The sequence below is a fragment of the Populus euphratica genome, unplaced genomic scaffold (genome assembly GCF_000495115.2).
Source record: "Populus euphratica unplaced genomic scaffold, PopEup_1.0 scaffold1.1, whole genome shotgun sequence".
NCBI classification, from domain to species: domain Eukaryota; kingdom Viridiplantae; phylum Streptophyta; class Magnoliopsida; order Malpighiales; family Salicaceae; genus Populus; species Populus euphratica.
The window spans coordinates 4,433,350-4,447,599 of NW_011499845.1; the positions used below are offsets into that span (position 1 = coordinate 4,433,350).

General features: G+C 34.8%; 1 protein-coding gene across 3 annotated transcripts; it reads right to left on the minus strand.

The window, feature by feature from the left end:
* Nucleotides 1–633: 633 nt before the first annotated feature.
* On the minus strand, nucleotides 634–12,946 carry LOC105122706 (serine/threonine-protein phosphatase 4 regulatory subunit 3A). Of its 3 annotated transcripts, XM_011021974.1 has the most exons (24): nucleotides 12,655–12,946; nucleotides 11,025–11,105; nucleotides 10,773–10,872; nucleotides 10,557–10,641; nucleotides 10,412–10,461; nucleotides 9,445–9,524; nucleotides 9,010–9,069; nucleotides 8,279–8,378; nucleotides 8,099–8,176; nucleotides 7,308–7,375; nucleotides 7,086–7,154; nucleotides 6,937–7,014; nucleotides 6,760–6,855; nucleotides 5,814–5,884; nucleotides 5,600–5,677; nucleotides 5,403–5,496; nucleotides 4,484–4,582; nucleotides 3,337–3,554; nucleotides 3,131–3,245; nucleotides 2,312–2,443; nucleotides 2,117–2,224; nucleotides 1,927–2,036; nucleotides 1,743–1,838; nucleotides 634–1,655 (listed from the first exon to the last, which is right to left on the minus strand). In XM_011021974.1, the coding sequence occupies exons 1-24, from the start codon at nucleotides 12,697–12,699 to the stop codon at nucleotides 1,121–1,123; spliced, it is 2,646 nt and encodes an 881-aa protein (XP_011020276.1). In that variant the 5' UTR covers nucleotides 12,700–12,946; the 3' UTR covers nucleotides 634–1,120. The 3 variants fall into 3 exon arrangements, with proteins under 3 accessions (XP_011020276.1, XP_011020283.1, XP_011020290.1); XM_011021981.1 differs by lacking the exon at nucleotides 12,655–12,946 and having other exon boundaries at nucleotides 10,954–11,045; XM_011021988.1 differs by lacking the exons at nucleotides 634–1,655; nucleotides 1,743–1,838; nucleotides 1,927–2,036; ... (12 more) ...; nucleotides 8,099–8,176; nucleotides 8,279–8,378 and adding an exon at nucleotides 8,396–8,646 and having other exon boundaries at nucleotides 12,655–12,945.
* Nucleotides 12,947–14,250: the final 1,304 nt, after the last annotated feature.

A 14,250-nucleotide genomic window follows, 5' to 3' on the forward strand; every position in this document is an offset into this window, starting at 1 on the left:
AAGGGTTTGCGTTCTCTTCTAAAGTTAGCCGAGCAGTTTATCCCGGAAGGATGGGAAAGTGGGGTCCCATTGGTTTGTCTTGCGATCGAGGCTTTACATTGTCTTGTCTTGTATGGTATCTTCGGCCTGCGCCTTCTAGGATTCTATCATTTCTCCCGTGAAGGACCTTTTTAAGTTGAAGCTACAGTAATTGTGAAACCACAAGAAGCCTTCCAATAATAATCACAATCCTGATCTTACATCCAGAATTTTGGTGTTTAGTTTTTTTTACCAACAACTGGAACTTGCGAGTATCATCATATTTGCACTTCCAATAATAATCACAATCCTGATCTTGCATCCAGAATTTTGGTGTTTAGTTTTTTTACCAACAACAGGAACTTGCGAGTATCATTACGTTCGCATCTTGCTACGTTAGCTTGTCTTGAGGATGGAGGAATAAGTCAAAACAAGTACCATAACCATCCTTTGTGCGGGAAAATTGACTAATTTTAGTTAATGCTGTGCTCAAGAAAAATGGAAAAACATAGGAAAACACTGAATCAGAATCCGGCACAAGGATGGGAACATATTTTGGTTTACAATTTTAGTGAATGCTATGCTCAAGAAAAAGGGAAAAACATACGAAAACACTGAATCAGAATCTGGCACAAGGATGGGAACATATTTTGGTTTACAATGGTCATTAAATAAGATTTCAACTGTAACAAGGGGCCCTGTTATGAAGGGCAGGTATTGATGCCCTCTCTATCATGCTGTTTACACTAGCTATATAAGAGCAGAAACAAAAATAAGGATATTTAAATTGACAAAAAAAGATAAGAAAATGAAACGAAATGAGAGAATGGAAAGGGGGAAAATGGGAAAATAGCCCGTTGGGTGGTTGTTTTCACAGAAGCCACGATTTCTGTTCAAAATCAGAGACGCCGGTCAGGGGCATTTGGGCACTATACAATATACTCTTACCATAAATGGAAAGCTACGAACGTCCTTCACCCACCTTTCATCTCACTTCCTCCAGAGCATGCCCTTCCTTCAACGAAACAAGCCTGATTTGTGACAACCACAAGTCAAATGAAACAGGGAACCAGACCTGCTAACCACAATCCTGATAGATAACTTAAGAACCATTTACAGCCATTTCTGGAGAGGATTTGGGGGGTGGTATTAATGGACCATCATCTCCAATTATCTGTCCATTTTCTGATGTGCTGTGCAAGCAGTCAGAACAGCTTTTAGGACCAGCAGGATCCTTCTCCCTGTGGTTTTCCTCACTTGAATTGCTGTTGTTATCAGAACAGCTTCTAGAAATGACTGGATCATTCTCTCTATGACTTTCTTCAACTGGGCCTTTGTTTCCATCCAAAGGAGTTATGTGCATGGCAGTCGCAGCTTTCTTGCTGGGCAAGACGGCATGGCTTAGTGTTGAACATAAAGCAGCAAATACACTCTCTTTTGGCTTCGAGTGTCTAGCTAATCGCTGTTTCTTCACTAGGTCAGGCTCCTTATCCTTGGAAGGCAATTTCCGCTTCATTCTAAGTGATTCACTAGTTCCTTCATCTTCCTCAAGTGTTTCTAGCTGTTTCTTAGGAGGTGGTCTATAGTCTTCGTCATCCTCATCATCATCATAATCAACAAGTCCTCCAGATCTTGGACTACAAAATCAAGTGGAAGACATGACAAACATACCAAATATTATAAATGTTTTCCCTGATGTTTACTTTATGAGGCAATTACAATACCTTGATGAAGGGTAGCCTGCAGCAACCCCATTGGGAGAGACTGATTGAGCTTGTGCTTTTTGAGTATGGGATGCGGATGCCGTGTCTTCTTCATCACTGCTTAGGTATTCATGTTCAAAAGTCAAGGGTGGGAAGGTCTTATAAAAAAGTCTTGGCATCCAAGCTCACTGATCACAAAACATACCTGTCCTCATTAAAGTAATCTTCCTCTTCCTTTTCTAGCGCTCGCTCATCATTTCGTTTTCTTGGATCCAATGTGCTACCAGTGCTGTTTGCTCCACACTGCTCTAGACACTGGAACCATGCCCGTTAGCACTAAGATACCACAAAGACACATGATAAAGAAGAGAAAATTGGATAAAAGTGAAGAATACCTGTTCATATTTAACTTTTAGAGCCTGAATGGAGGTCAAATGCTCGAATTTGACCAAATCATTCCAGAATGAATCAACTATATACTTGAGCAACAATTTCAAGTTTTCCTGAATAAAACATGTTACACCGCAATGAATAGTTCTGGACATGTATTCAAGATGGAAGAAAAAAAGGGATGACAATATGAGAGTTACCTTGCGGATATACTCAAAAAGCTCTAAAATGGCAGAGTTCAGCAAATTATAACGGTCACCATTGCTCAAAAAGGCATCTACAATTGGTTTGAGGAGGTTGTTCTTGACAAAATGACTTATCAAATGCTCATCCTGGGAGTAAAATATAATTAAGGAGTATCAAACATTTATATAAGACAAAGTTGTCAATCTTTCTTTTCATTAGCAGCAGCCCCAAAGATTCCTACAAAAGTGAGATAATTTGCAGTATTGTGGATGCATTCCTGCCAAAAGAACACTCAGTTGCCAAGTAGAACTTATGCATTTTACTCATATCCAAACGACTAGCAAAAACAATTACAATCAACTTTCAGTGAAATTCATTGAACAGTGACTCTTGTACCCCCCAGACCATGAAACAGAAGCATATGAATTTGTAAACCCTTGTGAAGTTCCTGCAACATTGAACAGTTTGAATGATACACAATCTCCCGAATTTCTGATCCCTTCCAATTTTGTTATCAACTAACTCCATAATCATTGCATGCCATAACATACTCAATTTATAAATAAAAATTGCCCATATGGTAACAGCTACAAATGCATGCTAGTAACCATAATTAATATCTCTCACCAATTCCATGTTTCATGTAAAACAATGCCATCTAGAGGCTCAATTTATAAATAGCAACAGCCCATATGATAACAGCTACAAATGAATGCTATCTAATTTTGTGTATAAGTGTTCGTGTGTTGGGTGGGGAGATTATGATAAGTCAAGAACTATCAGCACAACCATAATCTTTCCCTGGTGGGATCTGTTCCATCAAGGTGACTTACATGGCGGGAAAGGATAGTGCGAACAAAACGAACAGCAGCAGCAACAAGGTACTTTTCTTTCCTTCTTGTCAGTGTCAATACTTTTTCAATAACATTATCAAGGAGAAAACTACACCTGAAAGCAGAAGAAAAACGTGTTTCATTCATTAAACTTGAGAGCAGGAAATTGAGTCCTTGTAATTGAAAATAAAGCATAAAACAATTACTTTATTCTATATGGATGGTGCAGAACACAGAAGCATAGCAATTCACATATGTTTGATAGTATTTCTGGCTTCACACCATTATGAGTGTCAACTCTCTCAACAAGCCCTGAATATTTACCACTTGATCGAGGAAGAACCTCATCAGGACAAGATGCTGTTATAACATCAATTAATTGGCTCAGGTGCTTCTCATAGAAGATTTCAATTATATTATCTCTCTGCAGCAAAGAGATACAAAATCACTGTAATTCAGTCATTGACGAGATAAATTCCTATAGTGCATTTAAGAAAAATATTCTGTTTGCATCAAAGTAACTACAACATTGTCCAAGAAGTCACCTGCGCATGCATAAACACAAACATAATGCACACACCCCAAATGCATGCTATAAAATGGAAAAAGAATTGCAATAAGTATCAGCAAAGAATGTGCCATCTAGAAACAAGAATGGATATACCCAGGAGATGACATATCCAATATTGAATTAGATAATAAATATTAAATGCAAAAGAGCCAAGGATTTTTTTTCCTTTCCTATATATATATATATATTATTCTCAATGATGGTATCAAACATTGGAAAATGAGGCACTCTATAAAAATAAGGAAATGAAACAACAATCAAAAGAAGAAAAGAGCCCTCCAAACCCTTTTGACATTGGAAAAAGAAACCCCGGAAGCCCCCCAGAGCAGAACACCATATCACTGCCAAGAAGACCAATCTATCCTGCAAAAGCTGTTTTGATGGATATCTTCTAACAAGTTATACAAAAATCACTTTGATTTGTGAACTTATTAAAACTTTCCTTTTGAAAGAAAAAGGAATGTAAACACAAAAATGGACAGGGAAAATATAACAGGATAGTTACTTTAACAATATTCAGATGCCGGACAGGCCTGACTACAAGCTTACAAATAGAACCCAGGCTCTTAGTGAGGCAGGGGAAAAGAGGAAGCCAGGCCGAGTTATCTTTCAGTGTGTAATTAACACAGTGGAATTGCTGGCTAAATAGAGAAAAGGAGCAGAATAGCAACCAAAACAAAATTTCACAACTGGTATGGGAACTCCATTTACTACTCAGCAACTTAATGACCAAACATAACAGCTGCATAAAAGAATGAATTATGAATTATCAAGAGTAGTGCCTGTGCTCCTGACAGTGTATAGGAATCCAGTAAACTGCGAAGAATTTCAAGAAACTGGCAGTGCATGTCCTCCCCAAAGTCTGTTATCATTCCTTTAACCTGTAAGTAAAATAAATTTAGTTGATTGGCAAATAGAACACATGCACTTACAATTGAATAGGTATTAAAAATTCAGGATACAAAATGCAATACAGCAAAGAACTTAAGAGCAAAATGTCATGGGAAAATGCAATTTACTATGAATAAAATCAGATGCCAGCATAAGAGGTACTGACAGAGTTATTAAAAAACAAGCAAATAGCAGAGCATCACCCTAAGGCAAAATCTGCTGTTATTAGAGGCACTGGGAAAATTTGATCCCAAGGGTGAAGGAGGTTTCCTAGTTGGAGCTGATGTAAACTCTTCAAACAAGAGCAACACTGAAATTGGCCTTGACAAATTATTTCATGTATAGATTATCAAGGCATGTTATACAACTGGTTGGTCATTCAAGTATCCATAAATTGCTGAACAAAATCACCCAAATATTAAATCAACAATTTTCAAGGTCAAGAAAACAACCAATTCTCTTATCTTAAAAGGCATGCAAACAAGGCTTATTTCAATTTTCTTTCACACTACAAATCAACTTTGTAAATGTAGTTTTTACATAACACGTTATAAAACTAAATTTCAAAATCAAGAAAATGAAACTGCATATTGAATTTAGTTCTGTGAGCAATGCAATTAAAGGATAATTGATTTTTGTTCATAAAGCCTAAAGGCCAAACAAACAAGAGATTTTTTCACTTATCAGGATTGTGATAAATCTCATCTTTCAGGTAATTAGGTTTGTGCAAGACATCGTTGCATGTGTTAGCCTGAATGTCCAAGGATATTGAAAGATAGATGCATTGTAAACAGTTCATAAAACACAAACCGACAGTCCTAGTAGCGGGATTCCTTCCTGCCGAACAACATAAGAACGCAGAAGGTTTGGATCTTGATTCAAGAAAAGAATGAGGATATCTGTTCTGCATCCATAAGAATGGTATGCTGTTAGTGGTAGGTAGGGAACCATTGAAATTCAAAAAAAATAAAAAAGCCAAAAAAAAAAAACGAAAGTGAACTAGTTACCCAGTCAGGACAAGTCTCTTGTCTTGACACTGCAATATATCAGCAATGATGTCAAAGATACCTTCATTCATGAGATCCCTACATGAAATTAGGATTTGATTGTTTTACCATTTGATCAAGAAGAAAGCAAAATACAAAAGAAACTACTCTAATCTGATATAACCACAGAAGACAAAATCCTAATCTTGATACATACAACTTCTGCATCACATACCTAAACAGTCGGAGCTGCTGGACCATCTGCATGCTCTTGCTCAAACTACAAAACTCGTGCAAGAAATATACCTATATGCATGGGGAAAGGAAACATATCAATCTGGAGGATATCATAAGAATCGCACAAAGCTGTAACCATACATTAATAGGAAACAGAAAACAGCAACACACTAAACTCCCAAGAGATTCCAAAAATTTAACAAATTGGACATCAGCATTGCTGTTCAGTTATGACAAATAACTGGCATTTAAGGATGATTTTAGCTAAGTATTTCAAAGTAAGAACTCTTTTTCCCAACTAATATTTTCAATGTAGTGTTACCCTTAAACCTGTTACCATGGAATTGAACATGGAAGCTGATCCATAAAAGATAAAAGGACTTGGAACATTCCACAAAAACAAATCTATGATTCTGATCACAAGATGAAATTATCCCAATAATAAATGGAATCCCAACAAAGAGATGCTGTCTTCATTTTCTCACACATATATTTCATCAAAGGAAGTAGATGGAAACTAAAACCCACTACATACATGTAAACCATATTATTAGGAAAATCTTCAATACCAAAAGCCATAATACACACAACGAGCATCTGAAATATAAAAAAGGAATTTTTAACCTCGTATCTTAGAATTAAATTCAACATGTTTGAACAGTTTCAACACAGTTTGGTAAAACAGGGAAGTCATTGTTCATATATCTAGCTCACCACCTAAATGTCTCAAAATTAAGCATCAACAGAATCAGCCGTTTTTAATTATTTGAAAAGTCGAAAGAAAAGAAGTAATTGTTGAGAAAGTGAGGGTGCACTGCAGAGAAGAGAATTTTCAACCATGTTAAAACAAATAATAACTTATCAATTTTTGTTCCATCTTCAAAGTTGCACTTTATTTATTAATTGACAAACCAAACAGAGATTATTTAGATGTTGACAATTACCAAATTTTTCTTTGATTCTGCAGATGTGGTGGGCGATCTCAACCTAGCAAACAATTCCTGAATAAAGGTATTGTCATCCTTTAACAAAGAAACAACCTATAAGGAAACAACAGGGTCAGAGTTGAACTTATATGGACCTTGTAATGTATAATAAAATAATGAGTTTTTGAATCTTACAACTGCATTATTTGCATGAATTATGGAATTCAGGTTTGCAACTGTGGCCTCATCCAATACTCGAGCCAAAACAACATCCTAAAAGAGATGATGAATATAAGAATCCCTTTTCCAAACAGATCCCAAACTTCAGCATTCAAGAAACAAACCTTCAAATAACCAACTCTGTACGTCTGATGTATCTTTGACAGGACATGGGGATCTTTGATTGGTATGGCCTTAAACAATGGAGTGAAGCAAGTGTCAGCAATAAATACGACTTCACTAAATAACTTCACCAAACCCACCCCCCACCAAACAAAAAAAAAAAAAACAAACAAACAAAGATAAAGAAGAGAAGAGAAAAAATTGGGTTACCAATAATATCTTACCTCCTTGAAAACAACGTGCTCTTTCAGAAAACCACGATGATGTTGGCCACGAGAAATCTCAGGATCATCTGAAAACAAAATGTAGAATAAGCAAATGATGAAGGACTATTTTACAAAAGTATCAACCAATTATAATTCTTTTCAGCGCTCAGCAACAAACAATGCTATGTCCAATGCATGTGAAGTTTAAACACGAGGTGCAATTTTTTTGTGAAGAGAGATAATTGTAAATGGAAAATATTAAACAATTATCAATCACTCAACTATATATGAGATGATTATAAACAGACCACCAGGCAGCTTAGAAACAAAACCAATCACAAATGCGAACAGATGGAATGTTTTACTTTTACCAAGCAAGAATTTGAAACTTATATTCTGAGCATAGGTCTAACTTAAACTTGAACCACCACATAATTCACATTGCTACAGCACTAGGATTATGCAACTTGTGCATCAATTTGCTTGGCAGATCCAATGTTTGTTGATGTTAGAAGAAAAAATAGTAGTTCTGTCCATTTGAAGAAATGGAAAAAAAAAAAAAACCATAAAAATCTCAATCAGAAAAAAAAAAAAAAAAAAAGGATGACAATCATAAAATAGGAACCAAGATCTATCAAACATTTGTTGTAGCTGTGACCAAAACTGCTCACCACTCTCTTGTAATCAAACCATACAAGCTACAATATGCCAAAATAATCTATGATATAATAACACTTCAATATTTCAAAATTAGATGTGCAAAGGATTAGAACCAAAATGCTCCAAGCCAACAAAGAGAGAGAACTTACACTCAAGTGAACCAATAACATCCATGATCAATTCATCCCCAAATATTTTCTCAAAGATTTGAGGATTGTTGAACAAAACTGCAGGTAACAACACACAATTCAATGTCAGTTAACAAAGGGCAGGCAAACAAGCAACGCATAATGAAATACAACACCGGGTAGGAGTGAAGGAGTACTCACTGATCCCTCTGACTATTTTGAATATCATGTGAAGACCATCAATGTTTTCTAGGTCTTCACAGATTCTGAAAACATCCATCAGCTTCTGGAAAAAATCTTGCTGCGCGGAAAATAAAATTAACAGAGAATGAACAATCAATCATGTTAACTTCACCATAAAGTCAGATGCAACCTCCAGTACAAGGATCCAATTTTACTCCCTATCAGCATCTAGCCAGACAGATTCAGACAAGACAAAATGATATGTTGTCTGATTACAAGGTGCAAATTCAACCACTCTTGGTAATCATGTTTCAACTCCTATCTCAAGAATATTCACAAAGCAGCTTCAAAATCTACCTCCACTGACATTAAACCACATTTTCCTTCTGTTTCAGTTCAATACACAAAAAATTGGACTTGAGAAAGAAGAAATATCCCACAGTAAAAATTTCAAATATTAAAAATGAATTATATAGAGCCATAAGCCTAACTTTCAGCTATTAGTTGAATGTTGTAGGTCAACCATTTCTATTTCTTTTAAGCTGTGGAGCTGAAGTGTGAAGATCTTGCAAATTGAATATTGATCATATCAACTAGTAAAACAAATTCATTGAAAGAATGCTCTAAGAAAAGAGTGGGGTTGTATGATATGCAGGCGATAGGATCTGAGAAAACGTGTAGCTAAAGATGAACAGTCTTGATCAACAGTTCATCATCAAAATGATGGAAAATATTTATGCAAAGCTTACATCATTCAGTATAAGCTCTGTCAGTCTCATCTGATCTGCAATACCACTCTCAGAAACAGTCTGCAAAGCAAATTCATTCAACTCAATTAAAAGATCATCCAGGACCATAAAGTCAATAAAGAGATCAAAGTGTTTCTGGTCAACTTGTTAATCTTTCATTTTTCATATCAATAACATACCAGCCTGGAATCTACACAAATGCTGGATTTCAGAGCAAGGAAGTAGAAACAATAGAATCAAAACAATAGCACAAAAATCAAATCAAAGTTGCCAAACAGTTTAACTATGATGTAGAGCAAGAGAAATGGGACTTCTGTTAAAGCAGCTTATCAGAATAACCAAAAAAAATTACAAGACTATAATTATTTGCCTTGCGAGAACTGGCTGAAAAATAAAACTGAATCAGATGAAAAAAGAATAAAAGCAAAGTAAAACCTTAAGGATCAAAGGAAGTGTGGAAAGTTCAACAGCAGGCAATTCTCTCAACTCACTGTTCATGCTGTGAAATGTCTCACCTGCAAATTTTAGAAAAGAGATGAGACCACAGGTGCTCCAAGCAAAATAAAAATAATAATAACATGACACTGAACCAGAGCAAATCGAGATGATCTCTACAAATAGTAAGAAGTTTATGTTAAAACAATATTATTGAGATCCTTCAATATATTTGTGGCGAACAAGAAAACCATTCGATACCAACTAAAACTCTTGTTCTATGTCCTCAAGCTCATTCAAAATTCTCCTTCATTTAGAAAACAAATGTGGACAAAAATATTAATAATACACAGGAATACATCAAACATGTGGTGGTGCCATGAGGTCAACTTGCACATTATTGCCTTGTAATATGACAAATAAAAACATTAAAGTTTCTCAATCCTCAATATTAAGAAAATATGATTTTCACTCTAGAATAAGATAACTTTTGTAGCTGATTCACTTCTGCTTGTAATGCTCAGGCATCCAGATATATGAACCACGACTACAATTTATTAAATTAAACACAAGGCACACAATCAACATGAACAAGGATGGCAAATCTGGACCGCCTTGGGGAGTAAAGATAGCGATTGATTTGGTTGCTACTCTAAACACAAGGTTCACAGGAAAACACAGAAAGGGAAAATAACAACATCATCAACAACAGCATATCAGGACACTTTAGAAATGTATGGAACAGCCAGTGAATTGGGTTGCACCAGATAATATAATATGTCCTTTCACAATTAGGGAAGATCCAAATTTGGTCATTTTGGGAGAAGGGAATTTTTTAGAGCTGATTTTGAGAACTGCGGTCCATGTATGCTGCATGTTCTAGATTCAATCACTAAAAACACAAAATTACAAGACGCGTTGCTATTTACATATGCAGTGTGTTATTTAAATTGAATGGAATACTTACTGTTTAGAGTGCTGAACTGTAGACTTCTTTGCACATTACAGATATGATCCCTACATGAAATAAACATGGTTTAATACAAGAACATTACTGTAGAGCAAAGAGAAAATCAAGAGCAACAACATCAGATATGAACATCAATTAATACCAAATGTAGGAACACCCTGCAGTTTCTTGGAAGCTTAGTGCTAATTCTGTAGAAAATTCTGGATCTCTCCATGAAATTATTGTATCTGAAAAGGTACGTGCAAAAAATCATTTGCTCAGAACTGAATGGTTCAATGGAGCTTCATATACCAGACAACATAGTGCTAGTATTAGCTAATAATTAGTAGAAACACTTGTTATAAATCCCTTTCTGTACCTTCTTGTTTTCTGTAAATGTCATCTGGGGTTATACGATGCAAAAGCAATGTCTCGTTGTCTTCTTCATCAATAACATACAAGCCTAAATCTTCTGATCTCTGCATGATAGCAATTGCATTCAATAGAGCCCATGATATGGTTAGCTAATTATGTTTATAACAAAATCAATTTTCAGTTACCCAGGTTAATTGCATATAAATATTTTGGTGTTACTCTCAAACGCATAATCAAGTCAGGGACTTGAACAGACCTCCAAATAGTCAACAGTAACATGCCCAGTCCCCTGGTCATCCCATTTTCCATCGTCATTCAAACGGTAGACCTTGACCCGCTGCATTTCCAAAACCAAGATTAATGAGTCATTTATAAAGGACATGCCATAATCACTAAAACTGCAGTAAAAACATGAAAAATTTCGCAAGCAGCACCTTATCTCAAAGTTAAGAAGCAAACGAAAATGGTTTGTTGTTAAGAAGTCTTCACTTGATCAATAAAAAAGGCACCAAGAGAAAACAAAAGGCGTAATGGATCATTTATATAAGTTATACAATTAGTAAAGCCGACATTGTAAGCCTGAAATTTACAGAAATAGATCCCCAACTAGAAATAAACAACAGAAATTAGTGCTCAATGAAATTTCCAGTTTATTGAGGCAGACCATAGAACAGAGAAGACAACGATGGATTGAAAACATTGCTGGAATTGCCAGAGGACTAGAAAGTAATGAAGGTTGAGCACATCAAAGACAAGATTTAAATATAAAGAAAAACTTCTGTCCATGTTAGCTACGTAGGTCAGCAGTCCAATGCAGCATTTTAAATCAATAATCAAGTCAGCCAAAGTCCAAAGTCTGGATCATTTAATTCTACATAACATCAGATGTCCGTGATTATGCTGATTTGCAGCATGCATATTCAGCCTGGATGCAGTCATTTAATACAATAGATAACTACATTGATTGCAGAAACATACAAATAAGGAAGGAAAGAGAGTGTACAACGAACACCAAAAGGACAACAATAATTGTGCATAGCCACTCCTACTTCACTGTAATGTCATCTATCAGAAAAACTTGCTTAAAGAGAATAGACAAATTGTCACTGAAAAAGTCACTGTTGATGCTCCAGAATCCTCATTCACCAATAGACATCTAGCTAGAGCAAAACCTGAGAAGCCCCCTCAACCCCATGTCATAGCTAAATCAAGATTCAAAGTGAGCATGATAAGTCACAATGAACTCCAACATGCCTGTGGATAGAAATGGCTCCCCGGTCACAAACTCCAAAAAGTTTCAACATTTTTTATAGTGTCAATTTTCTAGCTAATTCAATCTTACTCTTCAATCAGCCAGCTCTGTATAACAAATATCTGAATTGAGACCTCAATTTTTTTAGCGTCTTTCTATGTAAACATGGGGGGGTATCTAACCAGCATCCTCCAGCAGCTGTGTCAAATACTTCAATGACATAAATTTGCAACACCGAATTAAAAAACATATGTACACCTAGTCCTTGAAAATGTTAGCCCCTTCCCTAAAACATGCCCATCTCGATAGCCGACTAAAACCCTAAATCCAAAACTGACTTCATCATGAACTAACAATACGTCCTGCCAACTACAAATACCAATACTAACTAACTAACAATACGATAAAACATAATTCTACTCTGCAATAATCACACTTACACTTCCAAGATTAAACAGTAGATTCAATTAACACAGTTAGATCATATTAAATAAAACTCAACAGAGGAGAAAACTCACGCGTTTGAAATATTAATGATAAGTTAAACAATCTCCAGTTCTAGGGAAAAAACAATAAAAGAAAAAAAAAACCTTAACCGTAAAGCTCTACTAGAGTTGCACGGGAACGGACTGACCTGCATCGAGTTGGAGTTCGCTTGCGATTTCTCTTGTGCGCCCATAGCAGCAGCAGCAGCGAACTCCTTTCTTTAAGATTCAAATTCAAAAATTTCCAGATAAATTCAACCAGGCAGGTCACAATTGACTATAAACACGTGAGATTTGGGTTTATTACGGAGAGGGATAGTATGCAGTATCGAAAATTTAGAGCTTCGGGGATCAATAGCGAACCCTAACTGCCATGAAATAGCAAAAACCAACCTTCGATTTTTCTCTCTCCTCTCTTTTTATTCGCTTCTGTGAAAAGAGTTCACATACATTGAAAATATGTAGGTTTGCTATTGCCCTTGTTTTGTGTAAATTTTACGGAATAGCCATGGACCTTTAATTTGTCTGCGCGCATTTTTCCGGATGAAAAATCATACGTGATCCCCCGAGTTTCAACATTCGGTCATCTGATTACTTGTGTTTTATCAAATTGAGGTTGTTGCTGATGTATCCAGTTATATAAATAGCAAACAAAAATAAATTTATTTTTCCTGCCCTTGATTTTAATCTTTTATCAACTAGCCACGGACCCGTGTTAAGCTGAGAAACCCCTTCTTTTTATTCTTCATAAAAAATTGATGATCAGGAGTTGTAGATACGAATAAAAAAAGAAGACAGATGTGATTGAAGTCATGTACTTGATTGAAAGAAATAAGTTGACTTTACTTTAATGGAATAAAAAAAAGCAAAAATAATAGATTAATTAAATAAATAAGATGATCACAATAATTGAGAAAAAAACATTATAAAAAGGGACGATAGTATAGATAATTTTCAACTTATTAAATATATAGAATGATAAGACTAGTTTTAAAAATAATTTAAACATTCAACACAAAGCAGCTAGATAAACTTATAATCTTGATAATTTAAATTTATTTAATCCACTAGATAAACTTATAATCTTGATAATTTAGATTTATTTAATCTAATAATTTAGATTTATTTAATCTAATTATCTTATCATATTCCAGTCGATATAATTTAATATAAAAAATTATAAAATTCAAAATCTTATAAAAAAATAAAAAATCAAACCTAAAAAAATTAAAAAACACCATGATAACTTTGAGATTTTGCTCAGATGATCGAGTTCAGAAAATAAAAAAGAAAGAAAAGGGGAGGATAGTTAAAAAAATAAAAAATCAAACCTAAAAAATTTAAAAAACACCATGATAATTTTGAGATTTTGCTCAAATAATCGAGTTCAAAAAATAAAAAAGAAAAAAAGGGGAGAATAATATTTTAAAAAATAAAGAGCCACCGACAACCATGCACACCACCTTATATTACATAACAACAATTACAGTGATGCAATAATAAAAAAAAATTGATTGTCAAAAAAAAAGCAATGTACATGTCACTTAAATGATAGAAACACTTTTAATACATGAGTGCATGCACTTGTAACTATCTATTTTTTATTGTTTTTGTATACAATAAAAAATAAAATTGTTTTTTAGTTAATTTGATAGTAATAATAAAATTCATTAAAAAAAACAAAAATACCTTTTAACACTGGTTTAGGTTTTTTTTTAGTATTTTAGTCTTTTTAGTCTTTTTTA